This window comes from Lutra lutra, chromosome X (assembly GCF_902655055.1).
Source record: "Lutra lutra chromosome X, mLutLut1.2, whole genome shotgun sequence".
Classification (NCBI taxonomy): Eukaryota; Metazoa; Chordata; class Mammalia; order Carnivora; family Mustelidae; genus Lutra; species Lutra lutra.
In genome coordinates, this window is record NC_062296.1 from 98,129,097 (window position 1) to 98,152,662 (window position 23,566).

General features: G+C 44.3%; 2 protein-coding genes across 12 annotated transcripts in view; both read right to left on the reverse strand.

Moving 5' to 3' along the window:
- Window positions 1-1,902: 1,902 nt before the first annotated feature.
- On the reverse strand, window positions 1,903-2,520 carry LOC125091554 (guanine nucleotide exchange factor subunit RIC1-like; the record flags this gene model as incomplete). The annotated part of the gene is made up of 1 exon (XM_047715146.1): window positions 1,903-2,520. A coding segment is annotated over one exon (618 nt), but the record flags the coding sequence as incomplete, so codon positions are not given.
- A 478-nt stretch (window positions 2,521-2,998) lies between these two features.
- Window positions 2,999-23,566, reverse strand: part of GYG2 (glycogenin 2) — a 37,119-nt gene continuing 16,551 nt past the window's right edge. For 9 of the 11 annotated variants that reach the window (XM_047716420.1, XM_047716417.1, XM_047716425.1 and 6 more), the window contains 6 exons: window positions 22,890-23,016; window positions 21,319-21,541; window positions 19,934-20,065; window positions 8,668-8,772; window positions 7,427-7,534; window positions 2,999-4,862 (listed from right to left, as the gene is read on the reverse strand). In XM_047716420.1, the coding sequence (XP_047572376.1) occupies window positions 4,701-4,862; window positions 7,427-7,534; window positions 8,668-8,772; window positions 19,934-20,065; window positions 21,319-21,541; window positions 22,890-23,016 (857 nt within the window). In that variant the 3' untranslated portion in view covers window positions 2,999-4,700. The remainder of the gene's footprint in view (window positions 4,863-7,426; window positions 7,535-8,667; window positions 8,773-19,933; window positions 20,066-21,318; window positions 21,542-22,889; window positions 23,017-23,566) is intronic. The other 2 variants (XM_047716426.1, XM_047716427.1) reach the window with 2 other exon arrangements.

The following is a 23,566-nucleotide window of genomic DNA, read 5'->3' on the forward strand; positions in this document are numbered from 1 at the left end:
TTCTGCAAGAAACCTCCTGGGCTTTTTTTTTTTTTTTTTAACTTTCTTCCTCTTTGTTCTTTCATCCTTGAAGGCTTTCTTGTCTGCTTCTCCGGACTCAGAGTCTTTTTGAGTGAAACCTTTTTTTCCGGCTCACAAGACACTGCAAATGTGTGACTCTACATGTGTCTATTTCAATGCAAAACTGACTCAGAAAATCAGACCTGCAGCAGGGAGGGGGAGAGGGTGGCGCATGGGCGGGGGGAGACGCTGGGCCAGCGGGGGTGCTGCCTGCAGATAACACTGTGTACGGCAGCTGCACAGAGCTCCAGGACGGTGATAAACGGGCCGCATTCCAGGGGTTGGGGCATCGCCCGGCTGATTTACAACCAGACTGAACAAGCCTTACTTAATCTCCAGGGCTCTTTGTCTTTACTTGCCCTGAAACCTTGGCAACTGGTGTAACCGGTTACACCCACTGTAGCTTAACTAAGTGCCAGGAGGCAAGACAGACCTCTCCCCTCCACTGTCCACTCCCAGCCAGCTGGAAACGGACTTTCCTCCCACAGACTTTGGTGCTGGGTCTTCAGACACACCAAATGGGGAGCTTGGGGCAACCGCTGAACCCCCAGGGCTGGCTGCCAGCTCCCGTGTCTGGCTGCTCTCCTCTCCTACGTCTTTACTGCATGCTCTGCGTGAGCGTGACCAGGCTTTGAGGGGCCTACGGGTCTGCTTGAATATCCAAACTAGGGAAATTTTGCAGAAAATGGTCAGCTTTGGCTGGCCCCATAGATCAGCCACTTAAACATCTGATGGGGCATTCACGGGCACAGTGGGCTGTTCACATGAAAATCACACAGTGAGACCCTTAACCTCTCACACCATGCCGAAGAATGAATGCCAAATCCACCAGGACTTAAATGGAATGCCAAATCCACCCGAGATGTAAATGTTAAAAAAAAAAAAAAGAAAGAAAAGAAAAAGAAAGAAAGAAAGAGGAAGGAAGGAAGGAAGGAAGGAAGGAAGGAAGGAAGGAAGGAAAGGATAAAATGTAAAAAAAGAAAAACTCAGGGCAAAATCTTTGTCTTCTTGGGTTAGGAAGACATTTTTAAAGATAAGACAATCAAAGCCTGATCTACTTTATGAAACTCGATAAGTGAGAGTTTATCAAAATGCAAAGCTTGTGTGCTTCAAAGAGCACCTTCAAGAAAAGGAAAAGAGAAGCCACAAAGCAGGAGAAAAGATTTTCCAAATGAATACCACTCTATAATAATGAGAGAAACCATCTAAGAAGTGTGCAAAAAATGTACAGTCATTTTACTAAGGCAGATATAAATGACTAATAAGCACATACAAGGATAATTGGTCTGCGTTTCTTTATTCAGGAGTGGCCGCCAGGAAGGAGCCCGGTTCTGCTTCAACTTGTTTGCAATCCCACACCAAAGCTCATCAGCACGGAGCTATTCAAGTGCATTCAAATACCGCACAATGGCCTCAGCAAGATACGATCAAGTGATACTACTACACTGCCTTCCTCCTCCGCATCTACACATATCACCCACCCGGAACAGTCACTACCTCTACAGGTGCTTCTTTCCTCCGGCCCCTAAATAATTGGTAAATATTTCCAGAGCAATAAAATGTAAACACACACACACACACACACACACACACACACACACACACACGCCACCTTTTATATACCAAAATATTAGTGATAGTACACCTCAAATAACATCTCTTGGGGTGTCAACTTATACAACTGTGTAGTCCTGACCTTACGTAGCACAGTTTCTGGCATTGGCCTCTGTTTAGGGAACAACATCTTATTATAGCTCTTAGGCAGATGTTACTTAGAAACTCTCAGAATGTTTTAACTCTCATTGCATAAAGACATGTCACAGGGCCTGCCCTACAGAGAACTCAATAACCATGGGATGGATGGATGGACAGATGAAAGGATGGATGGATGATGGATGGATGGATGTGTGGATGGATGGATGGATGGATGGATGGGTGGATGATAGATGGATGGATGGATGGATGTGTGGATGGATGGATGGATGATGGATGGATGGATGTGTGGATGGATGGATGGATGGATGTGTGGATGGATGATGGATGGATGGCTGTGTGGATGGATGGATGGATGGATGGATGGATGTGTGGATGGATGGATGGATGGATGTGTGGATGGATGGATGGATGGATGATGGATGAATGGATATGTGGATGGATGGATGGACATGTGGATGGACGGATGTGTGGATGGATGGACGGATGTGTGGATGGATGGATGGATGGATGGATGATGGATGAATGGATATGTGGATGGATGGATGGACATGTGGATGGACGGATGTGTGGATGGATGGACGGATGTGTGGATGGATGGATGGATGTGTGGATGGATGGATGGATGGATGGATGTGTGGATGGATAGATGGATGGATGATGGATGGATGGATATGTGGATGGATGGGTGGACATGTGGATGGACGGATGTGTGGATGGATGGATGGATGTGTGGATGGATGGATGGATGTGTGGATGAATGGATGGATGGATGGATGTGTGGATGCATGGATGGATGGGGAAGGGTGGATGGATGGATGGATGGAAGAGTGGACGGCTGAAGAGATGGATGAAAAGTGGTATGATAGGTGAAGAAGTGGATGAAGGATGGGAGTGTGAGTGCTTGGATGAAAGGATGGGCTGATGGATAGATGTATGTATGTATGGATGGATGGATGGATGGATGGATGGAATGAATGAATATGAAACATTGAAAAACAATACTAGGAAATGGGTAGCTTCCCTGGAGAGAACTTATAAAATTTCACACAGTGAGAAGTAAACAGTTCTACATATTTTATGGCTACTGGCAATTCTGAAAAAAAGGTTGTTGATTTAAATTTACCGTAGGACAGACACCCATGTCCCTTCCCTCTGTTACATATAAAATATTATTCTGATGGCTCAGAATGCATGCACACACACACCAGAAGGGACACCATGCTGCTGTTTTAAAATTTTAATTGAAGTGCATTAGCATCCATTGAAATCAGAAGATATAGACCAGAATGCATAACAGAAGTCTGTGTTGAACAGACACCTTAAGCCATTGAACTGCTGTCCAGAAACAGGAGTTCTCTTCCCCACAGAAGCTGAACCAGACTCAAATATTCATCACCTGGACTCCTCCTCCTCAAGTATGTCAGACTCGGGCTCCTGCTTTTCGTAACCCAACACCACAGCACCCAGCACGCCTGGTCTTTCCCCAGAACAAGTTTATAGTGTTACTATAATGGTTGATTACTATTCCAACTCAATCCCTATAAAGGCTATATCTTCACTTAGCCCCAGAAGCATCATGTGTGTGATGCCCAACCATGACAGCAGACCATTAGCCACCCAGACACAAAGGAAACCACCCCTCCGTAACTCCTGTCTTGCAAAACAGCTCACACCACAACTACCGTCAAGCACTCCCCCAGATTCCCCTACCCAAGGGCTCACCTGCTTGACACAATGTCAAAGTGGCCAAACACACCCACCACGTTAGAGCATAGCCACCACGATGTGGTCCAAACCTGTCTGTAGGAAACCCTTTGATGTTCCACAGTATGTGCATGATAAACAAACCATTCTAACTTTAAAAAAAAAATCACATTTCCCTCTCTTTAGCATGGTGGTTCCCACTTTTAGGAGGTGGCCACGAGCTGTGACACTGTGAGAGCTGTTCCAACACACTGCATAAATTCACAAAATTAGGATACTTCTGAAGATGAAGATTTCCCGTAGAATAAAGCATCCAGTCTCATAAAACTGAGAATTCTCCCCCAAACAGCAGCACTGAAATGGTCTGAGGAACACGGTGACTTGACTCGTTACTTAGGACTGAGGTAGTGATATCCAGCAGAGCACAGTCAATTGTGATGGACGGCAAACAGATCCGCCTCTACACAAAGACCCTCTCCAGATCCTCCTCATGTGAGTGAGGTGTCATTAGAACCACCCAGAGTAAACCCTTGGTTCTCTCCAACCAAGAAGACACCCCATCTGCCACGGCAGCTAGAATCTCGCTTCCATGTTACAACCAGCATTTCTCAAGTCGGGCATCCGCCAACAGCACTTGGCAGTCCCACCAGGTTTTGCAGAAGAGAAACAACAGCTGTGTGTTGCTCAGACATGCTCCACAAAGTCTACACGAGAGTTAGCCCCAAGATGTCTGAACGTCTATCCAGTCCCTAGGGAAAGGACTTTCCATCATCGAGGCTTCCTGAGGTCCTGAATACATATACTGGTGTCACTAGCTTAGAGGCAGAAGAGAATCTGCAGGGATGTCCAACCTTACGTGGGATAGAGATGGTAGCATTGCCCAAGGCAGCATCTTGGAGCTCCTTGAAGCAAGACCAGAGAGCATGAACAAGGGTCTACCAGAATTTTATCCCTGCTCCCATTTGCAGAGAAGGAATGATGTCTCAGGGAAGCCAAGAAGGCATGGATAGCTTGGATCAGCAGGGCAGGAGGGTAGGGGGGTTTTAAGCTGGGATTTTTATGGTCTACATTATTTTGTGAGGCACTCAAGTTGGTCAGCCATAAATAGAGGCACATGGTTGAACACCTGTTCCCTCCGAAGGGCCTGGAGATGTCTGTGCTCACGGGACCATGCAACAGAACACTGCCTAACCACACACAGCACAACGTGACCCCTGGATTTATTGCAGAAACCGGTCCAACTTCTCCTGGATGCGGGCGAACGCATCCTTCCCCATGTAATCGATGCGTCCCTCCTCCCATTTTCTCCTTTCTTCCTCGGGACTCAGCTCCTTGACCTTCTCTTCGATGGAAATCTCGAAAACAGACATGGCCAGATCAACCTAGGGAGGACAAGCAGACAGAAGATGGTTTCTGGGGCCATCACAGGCATAACAGAACATCTGGCTTCGTGAGCAGTTCTACAAAGGAATCCCAGTTCTTTGGAGCAAAATATATGCCAAGATTCATACTCTTAGAAGATGCTTTTCGTGGCCACGTTTTGTGAAATCTTATAGAATACCAGTGTACGTGTGCTCACGTTTTCATAAGAAGTGTTTTAACTTTTACCACTAAACTGTTTTACATACACATCTGTACCCATTTAATGCTTGTACACATCTGAAACCTCAATGTTTTGTATCACCGTATACAATCACATTACATCAAGAAAATGTTCGCCTTATACGAATAAAACCTATAGTAGTTTGGACAGCCTGCCAAAGCCGTTTAAATAATAACCCGTGGTTTTCTGGTTGCAAATGGCAGGGGTTTTAAACTTCTTAAAGCCAAAATATGAGAGAATAAATAAACACACATACATGCAAATACAAACACACATACACACACATACACACTCACACACAAATGCTACAGGTGACACTCAGGTGTTCCCCAGATGCTGTGTGTGTCGGTGGGATGATAGCAGATGCCAGATGGTTACACTGGAATTTCGATGCCACTGGGCATAGGAGACTTTCTACTCTGATTATTTGCAACAGTATGTTTGAAGAGTTTGTACAAGTAATTTTCTACCCTTGTTCCCATTACATTGTGTTCAAACACAGCTGTCCCATTGGCCAAGAAAATAGCAAGAGTTTAAAAAAAAATTTAGAGTTTAAAAAAAAAATTGAGTTTAAAAAAAAAAGAGTTTAAAAAAAATGTTTTCCATTAGACCTTAGTCGTCCTTTTCTCTAAGAGCCCTTGGATTCAGGCTCAGTGTACGTCTGGGAACTAAAACCTTCTGGAATCAACAGGACCCATAAACTCCTTTGATGTTATGATACATGATATTATAAAAAATAGTGAGGGTCATCCACAGTAGAGTGGAAACATGCAATGGAGGAAAAGTCAACTCGCCCCAGTTACATGTACAAGTCACGGAGTGCCAGCCTCCTGGGCACTCACAAGGTCCCCTCACCAGGAGGCATCCCCTGCAGGCCCATCACCCCAGAAGGTGGGAGTGTTACCGGTACCATCTTGCTGGGAGCAGCCCTGAGAGCAGAGCTGGCACTACCTTTACAAGCCAGGCACAATCACGGATTCTTCCAAACCAGTGCTGGGTCTAACCCCGCCCCCACTTCCTGCCTTCCCAGGTGGGTACCCCCATCTCCACCTCATGGATTAGGGAAGGTAATAAGCTCGCCAACCATCCCAAAGCCCCCACACCACACGGCTGAGCTGTTAAATGACGTCTGCCCAGTAGCACATCAATACCATGTTACCCCCTAACCACAGAGCCTCAAAATCCTACCGTAGGAGCTGGATATGTTCGCCATGCCACCAGCAGAGTTTCAGAAGAAACCCTATCATGGACACCTCTAGAGATAAGTTCAAAATACTGCATTTGGCATTTATACATGGACAAAAGAAAAGGGAGACCAAGTGTTTTCTCCACTTTCTAGCAATACCAGAAGTACTGCTTTTCTCTGGCAGTACCTTCTAGTCAAGGTGTCGTGCAAACTAAAATATGTATTATATAGTGGGCCATCTTGCAAATATTGCTATAAACTAAATATTTGTATCCCCCCAAAATTCATACTGATCCCCAACAAGATGGTATGAGGAGGGGGGCCTTTGGGAGATGGTCTGGTCATGAGGGTGGAGACCCCATGAATGGGATTAGTGTCCTTATAAAAGGGACCCCAGAGAGCTCTCTCGACCCTTGCTCTGTGTGAGGACACAGCAACAAGACGGAGGTCTATGAACCACGAAGGAGGTCTCAGCCTGACCTTGGACTTTAGGCCCCCCAGGACTGTGAGACATAAATGTACCATGAGCATAAGCACCTCAGGCTACAGTAGTCAGCTGACAGCCACTCAAACAGACCCATGTTCAATACTAGGTTTCTTCAGAACCCAATGCCTGGCTCTAGAGCCATATTAACTATTACGTAAAGACCAAAAGGTGTCATTCAATCACTGTTAGAAAAAGATTTTTTTTCAATTGCTTTCATTCAATGTATCCGTGGAAAGAAGAAAACTTAAGACAGGGACATCTGGAAGAGGTGGGAAAGCATGGCATGTGCCATTTGGTTCCAAACATTCGCCCCCAGATTTTTCATCATCATCCTCTTCATTTGAGACAATGGCTCCCTAGGCAATCCTTCCAATGCTCGCCCACCATAAGGAAGAACAGCAAAGCCCCAGACGTCAATTAACTGTTGCAGAACAGTGTTTAAAGAGACAAAGGCCGTGATGATTCAGGACGGGAAAGAAAGTGACCGAGCACCCCAGGCAAATGCTGGAAAGGAGGAAGATGAGTCAGAGGTAACGAGAGAAGCAGGCAGGCTTATGTCGACCACGTCAGGCTGGGCCTTGAGGTAGCAGTTGGTGCATGAGGACTGCTGACCCCAGTGATGGTGGACAGCATCCAGCAGGAGGGCCTGTCAAGATAATTAGGGTACCACCTCCAAAGAATCCTGAGGAATGGGGTCCCCGGTGACATCCACAGGGGGCTCCTGGCTTTGTTCCAAGATTTCCACAGATGGGCCACCTTCTGCTTTATCCACGGGCTGCTAGAAACATAACCATTCCATCGTTAGTCTGCAGACGGCTTCAGGCGACTACAGTTTTAACCACAAGGACTGAGAACTCCACCAGGGAGAAATGAGATCAAAGGAATGTGTCGTGTCGAACGGCCCTTTCCACAAAGACTAGAAAGGGGAGCTCCCCCCTCCCACCTTCTCCCCTCACACCCACCATTTCTCACACAAGATGAGAGGCTGGAAGTTTTTATGGGATGCACCAAAGGTAATTTTTCAGACAAGGATTCGATGGCAATTCACACCTGAATAATGTGGGGTTAAGTGTATTGACCCACACACGGTCGAAAATCCACATGTAATTGTTGTCTCTCCCAAAACTAAACCATAAATAGCCTATTGTTGACCAAAAGCCTTACCAATAATATTAAAAAGTCAGTCAACAGATATTCTGCATATTCTATATATTTGCATAATCTATATGTTATAGTCTGTATTCTTACAATAACGTAAGCTGGAGAAAAGAAAATGTGATCAAGTCAATCATAAGATGTGAAAACACATTTATAGGACTGTACTGTATTTATAAAAAAAAAATGTGTGTATAAGTGGACCCATGCAGTTCAACCCTGTGTTGCTCAAGGGTTATAAACTATATCGTTTACACCAAAAGTCCATGGAAGCATTTTACTAAGCTCGTGTCTCAATGAGCACAACAGAGTCTGAGCTCAATCTTCTCATAAGGCACAGTAAGAAAAGCCCAGATTCCTGAGGGAAAATCTAGCAAAAACAGGAGTAGGACTCATAATCCTTCAACACTACCATTAAACATGGGTCCAAAATCGTACCAAAAAAAAAAAATTTTTTTTAAGGGAGAATATATGTCCTGGTGATGTGAGACCTTTGTCATTTCTAACTCTTCCTAAAGGAAAATAGACTAACCAAATGACCAACAGAAATTGGAACAGATACCCAGGTCCTATATAGACTGATTAATCACAGCATGTGTTCAAGGATGGGAAAACCATTCAGAAAGATCAAGGGATGAAGAAGAAAAAACATGGGGCATCTTCTTTGGTATTCAATGGACAAAGACACACCAAGAAAACAACAGGAGGAGACACAGATGTGCACAGATGTGCGTAAGGAGTGTAAATGAGGTGTACCGAGGAGGTCTGGGTCCCTGAGGAGTCTGCACATTGGGGGGAGGGTGGCGACAATGGGTCACACCTCACTCCAGCGGATGTCTCAAGTTCAGGCCACCCTATCATCTGTCATAAAGAAAGAAAGAAAAGGAAATTAGGACAAACCTCTTGCAAATATCCGAAAACACCCAATCTATTTTGTTTGCCTCCGCGATACAAGGCAGCATGACAAGGAACAGGTGCGGGGCAGGTGATGCCAGGTTCACCAATTCCTGCATCTGCTCTTCTGTCCCCATCTTCCTTGTACCAAAGTGGAGCCACACAATGACGTCTCACCCACACCACTGGGATGCCATGTGAGTCACGTCCACCGACGCAGGATACTTTTATTACCCTCTTTACTCACAGGTCAGGTGAAGAACAAGTTCCATCCAACCTCTTTCAACTGGGGTTCCATGAGAAAACAAACCCTCCCAGAAAGCAACTCGACTGACTGTTTTCTCAGTGCCTCTAAGGATGGTCCACAGCAAAGATCATTCCAGGAGCACAGGAGACGATATAATGCATGGTTTGCGATGACTGGCTTCAGCAGGAAGGCCTAACTTTCTCTCAGGGAGCCACAGTGGACAAGGAATGCCCTAGAAGAAGCTGGACCAGAACTCCAGGAGGATCTTGGACCCCTTGGTGACTGCCTGGAGCCCAACATGCCTTTGGCACCACAGCTGACTGGGAAACAGACATAGATTTTTATCTATTTGGGGTTGTTTGTTATACAGCAAGCCTAAGCAATTTATGGCCAGGAAGCAAGTTTGTGCCCACAGCTGGGGGCCATAAATGGGCCAAAGGCTTCTGCAAGACTGTCTGCCACAGAGGCTAGAAAATATTGAGACATTTCCCAGCTGTCCCTGCAAACACACTGCAGAAATCATGTGGGTGGGGTGGGTTGCACCTGTGATAGGGAAATAGTAAATGCATCTGGCAGCCTAGACCCCTTGAGGCAACCAAGAAGCTGTAGGAAGATTATGAGCAGACAGTTCAGCCATGCAATGAGGCTGAGGAACCCATAAATGATGAGGGATTCAGGAGGGACCCTCTGAACACCACAGGCTTTCAGGAGGGAATGCACTTAAAGGAAGACTGGAAATAGAGCAGCTCTTACAAACACAGAAGCCCAATTTCACACCAGCTCAACCTCTGAGCAGATGTGGGCAAACCACCTGTATGAAAACTTCCTGCCGGGGGCGGGGGGGAAGAAAAAAGAAAACAGGCAAAAAAAAGCAATGCTTTCTGGATGATGATGGTAATATGATTCAGAGCTCCCAATGATCTCTGTAATTTTTCCATATGCAGTGTGTTGTGTGGTATCAAAAATCAACTAGCACAGAGCCAGACAAGACCAAATGAATGAAGACCAAGAGGAAAAACAAAATCAAACCATAAGAACAGATCTACATGAAATCCAGATATAAGATTGATCAGACATGGACTATAACCAAGTACAAGAAACATTTTAAATAAAGGGACAAGTTGGAGAATTTCAATGAAGTATGGAAACTGCCCTATTAAGTATTTGATGTTTATTGGGGTCAAAAACACAATAAATGAAATTAAGTGCTCAGGATGTGTGTTTAACAACTGACTAAATGCAATGAAAGAGAAGATCGGTTAACTGGAAAGTAGGCCAGTAGAAAGAAGCATGGAAAGACAGGTAGGAGGAGAATGTAGAGAAGGGAGTCATGGATAGAGCAAACGTGGTAACAAGTCATACTGAAGATGTAATTGGGATTACAGAGGGTAGGAGAGTGGGGAGAGGGAAGGAGAGAAAGAGGGAGACAGAGAGAGAGAGAGAATGGGCAGAAGGAAAATAGGGTCAAGCTACAAATTCCCAGTAGAAGGAATATAAAGAATAAAAAACCCAGAGCCATAATTATAAAACAGATGACCAAAGCCCAAGACAGAAATCTTAAGAGCAGCCAGAGCTGCTCTATTAAACACATATCATCCCCAGAAGAGACAAACAACCCTCAAACACATACACATGAGCCTGGAAGATGAATTTGCAGAGAAATAATGGCAGTCAGAAGATTAAGAAACATCATCTGAGTGCCCTCGTAAAAAGAACTACCAAGTGAGAATTCTACCTCCAGGAAAATATGGCCCCACATGAAGGTTAAATAAAGGAATTGTCGGATACACAAATGGAGGAGGGAGATTTTCAGCAGGAAGCCTGAATTAAAATAAGTGATAAAGGAAGTTCTTTGGGGAGAAGACAATGATTACTGATAGAAAGAATGAAATATGGAGTGAAAATAGTGACAAAGCTAAGGGAACCTGGACTTTATAAAGTAGGTATACAATGAAAATAGACAACAAGAGAACAAAATGTGGAGGGAAATGGACAGTTTGAAAGCTTTCTGGGGTTCTTCTATTCCCCAAAGCGGTAAAGAATATATTACATTATGTCAAAGTTAGGAATGAAAACTGGAATCTCCAGGTAACCACTTAAAAAATAATCAAAATAATGCAAGCTGACGTGTAAATGGAGGTTAAAATGGAAAAATAAAAATACACTAACCAATCCAAAGAAAGATTAAAAAGCGAGAAAAAGATCTTTCAAATCAGTGATAATGAAAAGCAAACCAAGGGACAGATTTAAACATAAATGTACTAGTAATTAAATTAAATGTCAACAAACTACCCCCAGGTAAAAGGCAAAAAAGTATTCAGGTAAAAAGAAGACAAAAACCTCATTCTGAACATCTTGAAGAGTTACATTTTAAACATAAGAACACAGAAAGTGGGGTGGGAAACATGTAGAAGACATACCATGTCAGTAGTAATCAAAACAAAGATTTAAGCCAATAAATTTACATAGAAATATCTCATAACAACAGGAAGAGATGCCAAGAACATATAGTAACTTTAAATGTTTTGCTTTGTTCACAGCTTTTTTTGCAGTGTAATTTCCACACTATAAATTGGACTAACCTGTACATGTTCGCAAATTTTGACCCAATCAAAGAGAGTAAACACATATCATCCCCAAAAGTTTCCACAATAATCTCTCCCTCCTTCCTCCACCATCCCCAGAGAATGGTCCCTGTAAATTATTTTACATTTTCTAGAATTTTACAGAATGGAACCACATGGTATGTTTTATCTTTTGTCTGGCTTCTTCAACTTGGTATAGTTATCCTTTGCCACTTTGCTGCCTGGATCAAAAGTTCTTTCATCAAAGAGGCAACCCACGGAATGGGAGAAGATATTTGCAAATGACAGTACAGGCAAAAGGCTGATATCCAAGATCTATAAAGAACTCCTCAAACTCAACACACACAAAACAGATAATCATGTCAAAAAATGGGCAGAAGACATGAACAGACACTTCTCCAATTAAGACACACAAATGGCTATCAGTCACATGAAAAAATGTTCATCATCACTAGCCATCAGGGAGATTCAAATCAAAACCACACTAACATACCACCTTACACCAGTTAGAATGGCCAAAATTAGCAAGAGAGTAAACAACATGGGTTGGAGAGGATGTGGAGAAAGGGGAACCCTCTTACACTCTTGGTGGGAATGCAAGTTGGTGCAGCCACTTTGGAGAACAGTGTGGAGATTCCTCAAGAAATTAAAAATAGAGCTTCCCTATGACCCTGCAATTGCACTACTGGGTATTTACCCCAAAGATACAGATGTAGTGAAAAGAAGGGCCATCTGTGCCCCAATGTTCATAGCCACAATGGCCACGGTCGCCAGACTGTGGAAAGAACCAAGATGCCCTTCAACGGATGAATGGATAAGGAAGATGTGGTCCATATACACTATGGAGTATGATGCCTCCATCAGAAAGGATGAATACCCAACTTTTGTAGCAACATGGACGGGACTGGAGGAGATTATGCTGAGTGAAGTAAGTCAAGCAGAGAGAGTCAATTATCATATGGTTTTGCTTATTTGTGGAGCATAAGGAATAACACGGAGGACATGGGGAGATGGAGAGGAGAAGGGAGTTGAGGGAAATTGGAGGGGAGATGAACCATGAGAGACTGTGGACTCTGAAAAACAACCTGAGGGTTTTGAACGGGCGGGGGGTAGGAGGTTGGGGGAGCCTGGCGGTGGGTATTAGGGAGGGCACGTATTGCATGGAGCACTGAGAGTGGTGCATAAACAATGAATTCTAGTACACTGAAAAGTAATTTTAAAAAAATAATAAATAAATAAAAAGTTCATTCATCTTCATTACTGAGTAGTTTTCCAGTGTATGGATGGACCACACTTTGTTCATACTTTGGCCTCTGGATGTACACTTGAGTTGGGTCCCATTTTGAGCTATTACAGATCAATCAATCTGCAGGGCACCTGGGGGGCTCAGTCAGTTGAGCATCTGCCTTCAGCTCAGGTCGTGATCCCAGGGTCCTGCAATCGAGCCCTGAGTCAGGCTCCCTGCTCAGTGTGGGAGCATGCTTCTCCCTCTGCCTGCCAGTCACCCTGCCTGTGCGCGCTCTCTCTCTCTCTCTCTCAAATAAATAAAATCTTTAAAAACAAAACCAAAAGCAAATCAATCTGCTATTTTTGTATGAACATCAACATTCACTTCTCTTGAGAAAATACGTAGCAGTGGAATGGCCAGATCACACACTACATGCATGATGGACATTTTAAGAAATTACTGGGCAGTGTCTTACTTGCAGATGACGTAATGGTATGTATAGAATAACCAGAAGAATCCAGACGGAAGCTTAGCGTTCACAATGACGCTATTTGTCATAGCCTCACAACCCACCAAAAACCAGGAGTAAGTCTAGCAAAATCTATGCAAGGGCTTTACTTAAAAAATTAACATATTGGGAGAAATTAATAATTATTGAAAAGTAGAAATACACTAAGTCCATTGAGTGTAAAACTTAAACTTTGGTGATATTAGTCTTTCTAAAACCCATCTATAGATTCAACTCAATCCCAGTCGAAATTCCAGAAGATTGTTTTCCAAGACACTGCAAAGCTGATCCTAATATATGTACAGAAATTTAAAGAAAATTTAGAAGAGGTAGGGAAAGAAGAAAAACAGTGAAGGGCTTGTATGACCCACATTGAGACTTTCAAGCCTCGGTAATTGTGGCAGTATGTAACTGGTGCCAGAAAGGGAAAAAGTGAAAGAATTGGAAATCTGTAAATGGATCCATTCACATATGGAAAAGGAAACATGACAAAGCAGGGGGGGATAATGGTGTTGCTGATTACCCCATGCCGTTAATGATAGATCCCCATGTAACAGTTGTGAATGTTGACCCTGAACTCATTTACTACCTAACATCCATTCCAACGGATTATACAGTTACCTATAAAAGATAGAAACAATAAAAAATTCTGTAAGACAACCAAAGTGATTACCTCCATGACCTTCGTTTAGGGACCGATTTCCTAAAAAAGTAAACAATACATAGTCCTCATCAAGGAAATGTGAAATCCTGGCTAAACTATGAACTTCTATTCATTGAAGGATGCCGTGTGAGGATTCCAAAGGGAACAGAGTAGGAGAACGTATTTATACTGTAGTACTGAAAAAGAACTTGTATCTGAAATATGTATAAATTGTGAAGACTCAAACTTAAAAAAAAAGGGAAACGCTGCAGAAAAACAATGTTCGAAATATTTGAACGAGCATTTCCCAGAGAGTCAAAGCTTGATAAGCACCTACCTAAGAATTGGCTTACGTTAACTCAATGCCATCTCATACATGCCAAGTGAAACCATGAGGAGATGCCCCATGTGCTCACTGGTGCTTTGGAAGAGAGCTGAAGACCTCAAGCTATCAGGACTCCCCCACCCCACTAGGGGTGCAACCACTTGCCAAATCGTTGTCTGAATCTATTAATGCAAAAGGATACACATGCGTGCCCTCTGATCGAACAACCCCACCATTAAGGATAACCTCTCCAAAAATGCTTAGGAAGTGCAACATGATGTATGTATAAGGGGGTTCCTAGCGGGGCTACCCGTGTTACCCAAAATGGCAATGTGTCCTCTAGTATTAAACAATACATTATATCTTCCTACAATTTGATAATATGCAGCCTATGGAATCAATGAACTGTCAAATCCCTCAACAAGACAAATGGATCTCCTAAAGATGTCAAGTGAAAGACACCAGACCTAAAAGTACATACTATTGGATCCCGTTCATAAGGAGCTCAAAAGCACTCACAAGTAAGTGGTGTGGGTCAAGGTCAGGAAAGCCTTTCCTAGTGACTGGGAGGGTAAGAGAGGTCTTTTGGGGGTGAGTTTCTGGATCTGGATTATGGCGATTTAGGATTTTTTTTTTTCACTCTGAAAATACATCAAGATGTATACTTATCACGTATCACATGCACTCCCCCCTTTTTTACATGTATGTTATCCCTCAACAAAACGTTTTATGAAAAAACAAAGATGTTCTAAGAATCCACAGTAAAAACAACCGATAACTTCAAAAAACTAAAGGGCTTTATCTCCCCACCCAGGATACTGGAGCACATAACACTTGGCTATGAAGACAGTAAATGGCAAATATTTTTTTTCTCTAATACATTAATTTATATATGGGAAGAAAATTAGACACTCAGCTTTAATTTTTAAAAAGGAGACCATCTTGTTAACGATGTTGCCATCATTCGAAGGCTGCTATCTACAATAAGGATCCCAAATTCAGGACCTAGCTCTATATATTAACAGGCATTTATGAAAATAATCTTTTTTTTTTTTTTTAGACTGGGTTCCAGGTCCCCAAATTAAAGATTCAGATAAATAAGTCAATACATGGCCGGTAGGTGGCAGTGACGTTTCATAATTAATTCCAAATAAGGCCTTCTGCCCCGGGGTACTATCCCCCAGATACTGTGAAAGCATCCCTTCCTTTTTATTTATTTTGTTTGTTTGTTTTTCTTTTTTGTTTCAAGTTTTAATTTAAATTCTAGTTAGTTAACATATAGTGTAATATTGGTTTCTGGAGTTGAATTTAGGGCCGCATCCCTTCCTTTTTTTTTTTTTTTCCTAAAGATTTTATTTATTTATTTGACAGAGAGATCTCAAGTAGGCAGAGAGGCAGGCAGAGAAAGAGAGGGAAGCAGGCTCCTTGCTGAGCAGAGAGCCCGATGTGGGGCTCGATCCCAGGACCCTGAGATCATGACCTGAGCTGAAGGCAGAGGTTTAACCCAGTGAGCCACCCATGCGCCCCATCCCTTCCTTTTAAAAGCATGAGGACTTTATTGCTTTTAGAGACACATGCTTATCATCAGTCAAGCCCTGAGATGTCTTCAAGAGTCCATCACCACAATGCATTATTCACAGGTGGTAGGATGGAAAGGCGGAGACAGATGGGGCAGGAATAGGAGATCGAAGGATGAACCAGATACCCTGAAACACTCTTCCTTGTATGTATTCTTTTTATTCCAACAAAGCGTGCAGTGTGCTGTGGACTGCCAGCGTAACCACCACAGCTGTTTAGGGTTAGGTCTGTATTTACGTATCCAAGTGGTTTTGTTTCCATCTCCAGCCCTTTCCCCAGCAGCTGCCCATTCCTGAGCTCTTTTCTGGATCCGTGTCCTCCTTCCTGGGAAATAGGATGCACATGAGGGGTGCTCAGAGTACTCTGCCCGGAGCCCCTTCCCCTCTGAGTGTCCATGACACGGAGAAGTGAACTTGGCAGAGTCTCAGACACCTGAGTCCTCCCCCCCACCCTCCCACCGCCTTTTTCCCTTGGATCATCAAAGATAGCACCCCTCTGGTCATAACTACACATTTGAACAGAGAAGAATGCCTTCCTTTTCTGCCTCTTCATGCTTAGAGGATCCCTTCTTCCTCTGAGCACTTTAATACAAATCAAAGTTAGGCATCCAGGTGGGTCATCCCGTACTCCTTCCTCCGGCTGCTTCCTTTGCAATCTGTAGACACAGGTCCTTCATTGCAGGGGCCTGCTGTCTGGAAATGTTTGCGAGGCCTGGGGTGTGGGAGTGTGTAGCTGAGATGGAGTAGGGCCAGTCCACTAGGGCTGCCAAGACGAGAGACTGGAATTCCACCGTTATTTGTGAGGACTAGTTGATTATCCTGAACTGAGCACACTCAACCCACCCAGCGCATCATCTCCCCTGTACCCACCGCTGGCCTTGGGCTCAGACTGCACTGACCAGAGCAGGATGGCAGCCCCAGGTCCCATCTACAGACCCCACTTCCTGTAGAGACACAGAAGGGTTTTCATTTTCAATGACATTCCTTGTCTTGTATGAGGATTGTTCTGAACCCACTTTTCTCCAGTTCTTAGGATCTTTTCCCACCATCCTCCTTTCCCCAATATTACCCCTTAAGGATGGGGTTGGGCTCGGGACCACAGCAAACTTGTCCAAGTGGCACCACAATCTTCTGCCACGGATGGAGCCAGCTGACCCCATGTCTGGGCTGCTGTGGTGGACTTGTGTGCTTGGATGGCCATGGTCCAGCTCAGCAGGCATTGAGGGATCCCCGTCCTGAGATGGAGATTCTTTTCATCAGCTTTGCCCAGAAGCCCTGGTCCCTTTTGCAGGAAAACCTCGCCTTGGCCTGGCTCAGCTGGCTTGGGTTGAAATGCTGCTTGTAAGCACACAGACACAAGGATATCTGTTGTGTACGTCAAAGGTTCAACAACAATTATGAAGCCAGAACGAAGGTATGAAGCAAACACCAAGAAAAGCCACAGCAATCAAGGAAATCAAAATTAAAGAACCAAATGTGGAGAAGACCGTTTTAGTGGAACCAAAGACTCTCCTCGCACTGTGAATATGTTTCTTGTTCTTCTGAGATGGGTACAGCATGGGCCACGGGATTCAAGTCTCCTAGAGTTTCTGCAAAATCTCTGTCTACACTGGGCTCCTTGATTTTCAGGACTGGTGACAACCTATGGGGTCCCACAAGCAGCCAAAGGATCCAGAACCCACACTTGCTTCTGAAACAGGGTGGCGGTCCTTGGGAATGGGGTGGTGTCCATGTGATCAAGAACAGGTTTTATCAATCACGCTGAGATCACCCTTTCAAGTGATTCTTATTCAGACAAAGCTTGGGCCCCAGCTAGAAAATACTTAACACACACTACCAAATGATAGAACACGATTAAAACGGGATCGTTGGGAATTAGAAAGAGGGTTGATGAATGAGTCAGTGGTCTCTGGAGAAACAGAACCAATAAGACTTACAGATTTACAGGGAGGTATTCTGAGAGACTGGCTCGTACAGTGACGGAGGCTGGCAGGGTCCCAATCTGCCTTCTGTAAGATGGAAGCTGAGGAAAGCCAGTGGTGATACTCCGTTGGGTCCAAAGACCCAAAAATCAGGAGCACTAATGCTTGAGGGCAGGAGAACATGCAAATCCCAGCTGCCACACAGCGAGGCTGCCCTTCCTCTGCTTTCTGTTCGATTCAAGCCCTCCATGGGTTGGGATGAGGCCCACCCACCTTGAGAGGTTGGGAGGGGGGGGTCTTCTTTATTCCACATACCCATTCTATAGCTCATGTCTTCCAGAAACACCCTCAAGGAAACCCCCAGAAATGTCATGGTACCATCCATCTAGGCGTCCCTTAGCCCAGTCAAGCTGATGGATAAAATCAACCATCAAGGTGCAAAAGGGTTTTCTGAGCAATAGTTAATTGAGTCCACATGTCCGCTAAACATTTCATGGGAATGCTAAATTTTCTTACTGATCCCGTTACAGGTGTGGCTCCTGGTGACAGAACAGGGAGTTGTACACATACTATAAGAGCATAACAGACCGATTCTTGACATTCCTACAACAAGCCTTGTCTTGAACTCACATGTGACGCTTCCTGGGGCCACATCTGGACTGTGAGGGGGCTTCCTGTACCTTCAGGAGGAATGAGAAACCAGAAAACGCTCCTTTTCTCCTCTCTCTCTCTCTTTACTGTACAAAGCTGAGGGTCTTCTCAATTTGTCTGGGTTGATGTGAAATCCAAACTCAAAGGCTATCAACAACTTGACAATGCGATTTGTTCCATTTTATAATAAAGAATAGAGTGCCAACCACAGATACATTTGCTAAACTTTAAATACTGACTATTCCAAATCAATGAGACACAGTTTTCCCAAACCTATGCGAAGCGCATGGAAAAATATGACGTCCCTTGACACCATGCCCCAGATCCATCCCCAGCTACAAACTCATAATAATCTTGGTGAGAAATAAAGGAAATAAAAATGTCTTTCAACGTGAGGATTCAAATTCAGAAATCTTTAAATCTGGACATTATTCCAATGTATTCCATCAGAAATGGGGGATGGAGAGACAACAGCTTCATTTGGTGTTACCCCTCCTGCAAATAAGATGCGGTGTGGCTTTTCTTCTCCGAGGACAGGAAGTCAGCAAACCCAGTCTCAGAAGAAATGAGCACACGGGTCAACATTAATCTCCAAGTCATATTTGCATTGGTCGTTTGGTAAAAGCTCTCCAGATGTAGAACCATGTGGCCTGGCAGCTGGGTTTGAGGGAGATACAAGCAATGCCTTTCGAACCTGAAAACGTGGGGACCCCACAATATCGGGATGAGACCCGACACCTGTTGTCAGGGCGCGTATTAGCTTCCTGTGGCTGCTGTAACAAATGTCCACATTTGTTGCCTCTTTGGAAGGCATAAAACAATGCAGACTGACCCCCTTGCAGTTCTGGAGCTCAGAAGTCTAACATGGGTGTCACAGGGCTGACGTCAACGTGTGGGCCAAGGTGAAATCCTTCTGGTGGCTCCTGCAGACTGTCCATCTCCTGGCTTTTTCCCATTCCTCAAGGCCCCTGCAGCCCTGGGGGCTGAGTTCCCCTAATGCCAGCAGAACTAGTGTCTTCTCATGTCTCTCTGGCCTCTGCTTCTTCTGTAACGCGTTCTATCAGCGAATCTCCCTCTGCCTCCCCTGTATGAGGACCCTTGTGATGACCCACCTGGAAAACCCAGAACCATTCTCTGGAGGTCCTCAACCTGACCACACCTGCCAAGACCCTCTTTCCTGATAAGTAGCATGTTTAAGTTCCCAGGATTAAGACACGCACATGTCGGTGGGGGAGCATTAGTCAATGTACCCCCGGGGTCACAGTGCAAGGATCTACATGAACGCAGGAGCCCCTCAAAGCTAGAGCAGACTGCAGATGGGGCCATGTCCTCTCCCTCCCTGGGAGCCCCAGGAGCAGGCTCTCAGTTCTGTCTCCTTGGGGAGCCAGCATCTGATTCTCTGATTCTCCAGGCACACCTGCGTGGAGGGTGGGTTTACTTACATCTTCTGAATGGCATCCCTTGGGTGAGGGTGGGGTGTCATCCGTGACCACAGTCTGCTCTGAAGGACCCTCAGCAGGCCAAGGCTGGCTGGACCCTGCTGATGGTTTTGTACACAGCTCCCTGATGCCAGCCTGCACAAAGAGGGATGCACTTGGTAAGTTCTCCTTACATCTTTGTAACTCTTCGGCTGCCCTGGGGACCCTAAGACCTGTCCCATCTTCTTTGTGGCCAGCGCTCTCCTACCCTATCATCTGCACTCAGTAAACAGAAGCTTGCCCAAGGAATGCACCCAGACTTAGGAAGCTGGGCTCTGAGTGCATATAAACAACCTATACATGTTCTGAGCTGGCCATGCACAGAGCCTAATTCTCTGGAAGCAAAAGCAAGCACTCGCATACCCCTGGGTGGACACAGAGATCCCCCGAGCCCATGGGGCTCCCAGCCATGTGACAACTCACAACGTAGGCTGCGATAAAGCAGGTGACAGGTGCTCCTTCAGGAAGATGCCACTGTCCTGGCGAGAACCACCACACGGCACACAGCTCCTAGAACTGCTCTCAACTGGCCATATTTCCCAGAACTGCCTGACTCCACATCTTAATTTCCTTTCCATACAACCTGATGTCTAGCAAACCACCGAGCCGAAAATAAGAGGCAACACAACACAAACTCCTATTCCCTTGCATGAAATGAGGGAAGAAACAGAGTCCTTCCAAAGAGAAGCAGCACCTAGTTCCACCCAACAAAAAACCATGGCCAAGACTAAAGTATGGATTCTCTTCCTTTTCCCATCAATGTGATGACTGGTGGTTAACTGTGTGGTACTAATACACATCCTGATCATAGCAATGACCAGGTAATAAAGTTTCCTGGAAACAAATTTCAGGAGGTCTTTTGCATGAACAGGTGTATCCACAGTAAACTAGCTACACAAACACGACTACGTAGAGCAGGAAGGGTTACCATTTCATTTCTTAAAAAATCAAATTGGTATCAATCGAGAGTTTCCAAAATCCTCTTCAGCAATGCCCTCCAACAGCTACTTGAATTGATGATGAACATTGGCAAGTGTCTCCTCGAACAACATAGTAATCAATCATCCGCAGGCACTTAGCTACAAGTGGCTCTTTCCCTGATGAAGGCGGCTAACTAAAATAATCTACTTATGCACCAACCCTCTCAATCACAGCCACATTTTGGCTCATTAAACATTCATGATTTTGAGCCAGAAAAACAACAAACCAGGGTATCTGTCATCCTTTATGAAATACAGCACGTAGAAACAGGAGGCAGCACTTCAAGAAAGTACACCGGATATCGATTCGATCATGCAGAGGGTATGCCCTTTCTCAACCACGGCTTTTAGAGGGTGTCACCCGCTTACGGAGTGTCCTGGAGATGCGCGTTCTTCCTCAACCTGGAAGCTTCCGTAAAGAGGCAGGATGCTGTGCTGGTAGATTTTCCACCAGAGGTTAAGGAAGGATGTCTGGTGCTGGTTGGCCAACCCAGAGCCCTCCTCCAACACCGACTCCGTCTTGGGGTTATACTTGTAGTTCCATGGCTTTGTGGGCCCCAAAAAGTGGACCACCTTCACACTTGAACCAAATCTAAGGAAGAAACACAAAACATTCTACTTTCCACTTGGAAGTGATTCTACACACACAGAAATTGCCCCCAAACCACAAAGCATGTCAAAGACAGCAGCCCATGAATGCTTGTCTCAACCCTACTATGTAGACCTGCACTTTTTGGCTTAGAGATAATTTTTTTAAGCAATCAACATTGCGAGTATTTTGTTTTCTACCTACCGAGAAACATAATCATCACCCACTGGGGAATTCCCTCACACTAGAAGAATAAATCAAGAGTCTTATAAAGATGGACAATATGGTACGTAGCCCAAAACATCATCTCCTTAAAACAATGGGGACCAAAAAAAAAAAAAAGAAAAAAATCACTTTTTAGTAGATGATACAAGCTGCAAACAGGAAAACTGGCTTCTCTTAGAAGATTCTGAATTTTCACCTCTCAACCTTCCTAAACATTTTTCCCCATAATCATCTTCCCACGAAATTTTAACACTACATTCACACCAATATCCACATTCTGTAGGTACAAATCTGCTTTATACATGAGAAATAGGATGTTTTCACTCCCCAAGGACCCACTTCTCCTCCTTAGAGGCAATATATTCTCCGCTAAAAATGTGCACTCTCCAATTATCTTTTCCTAAATTGTGCTCAGATTTTTCACTTTTGTTTACAACAACATCATTCTCACAGCAGCGAATCTCAAACATTCTGGTCCTGGGACATCTTGACATTCTTAAAACACACAGAGGACCAAGACCTTTGCTCTGTTCATATGCATCCTACCTGTCTGTATTTACCACAACGGACAACAAAACTGAGAAATCTGAAAACAGATTTAATCGTTACAAATCAATCGACCCATGAGATGTGGATGTTCCTGTGACACTTTTTCATGAAAAATAACTGTATTTTTAAAATACAGTTGTCAGAAGAATGACTTTGACCATCTCGAGAGGAGACAGCTGCTTTCTCCTATCTGTGTCTCCATTCAGTGCATTGTTCGTTTTTGGTTTTTTTTTTTTTTTGGCGCCTTGTTTAGTCATATCATGGAGTTTCTGTAAAATCCCGCTGTACGCTTATAAATAAAAAAAAGAGAAGAAAACAGTAACATTTTAGAAGACTTATTTTTTAAGTCATTTTGACTGTAGACATTCAAAAGAACCATGGAGGTTCCTGAGACCACCCTTTGGGAACCACTACCATTAAGACTTACGGTCTTGACTACCTACAATTTAAAGCAATAGGGAAGCAGAGAGATGATCTAGTTTTTTCCAACCCAAATTCCAAAGGCTGGTAAAGATTCTAGTGACAGGGCTGCTTGAAGGCAGCAGGCATGGACGGTTATAGAAAGTGGAGAACTTACCGTTTGAAAGCAGGGCTGTAGGTGTATGCCGTGTTACTGCTCAAGTTATAGATGAACGGCAAGTGCTTGTGGATGTCTGCCGTTGACCAGCTACTGAAGAAGCTATTCAGTAAGCCTTGATCCGCCCCTAAATGGCGAACACACACCCAAGGAGACACATCATGAATGGTAGAGTGCTTCAAAGAATTCAAGATGTGTTTGAAGGGCTTACCCCACCTGCGCGCGGGGTCCCATTCTATTTCTTCTCTCTGTCCACTACAATATGACCATTTGTCTCAAAAAGGACGGATCACCCAAACCATTCATTTTAACATGCATATTCTCTCCAAAACTTTACGCCCATAACCCAAACCATGGATAATAAACCCTCGTAGTGTCTCCCAAATTCTCGATTCTCACAATGAATTCTATCCAGGGGCCATAGGGCTTTATGGGCAAATCCTGGTTCTTCCCCACAGATGACTCTTCATCAGTCCCCTATTTTCTCTTATGGGCCGACAATCCTAGCATTGTCCCCATCTATTCATGTCCCTTCAAGTCAAACATGAGCTTCTCTTTGCTTCCCAGAGTTGTTCCCTTTGTTCTCTACCAGGGTCTGCCCAACTGAGCCTTGCATCCACTTTTGTAAATAAAGTTTTATTGGAACACAGCCATGCTCATGTAAGTATTGTCAATGG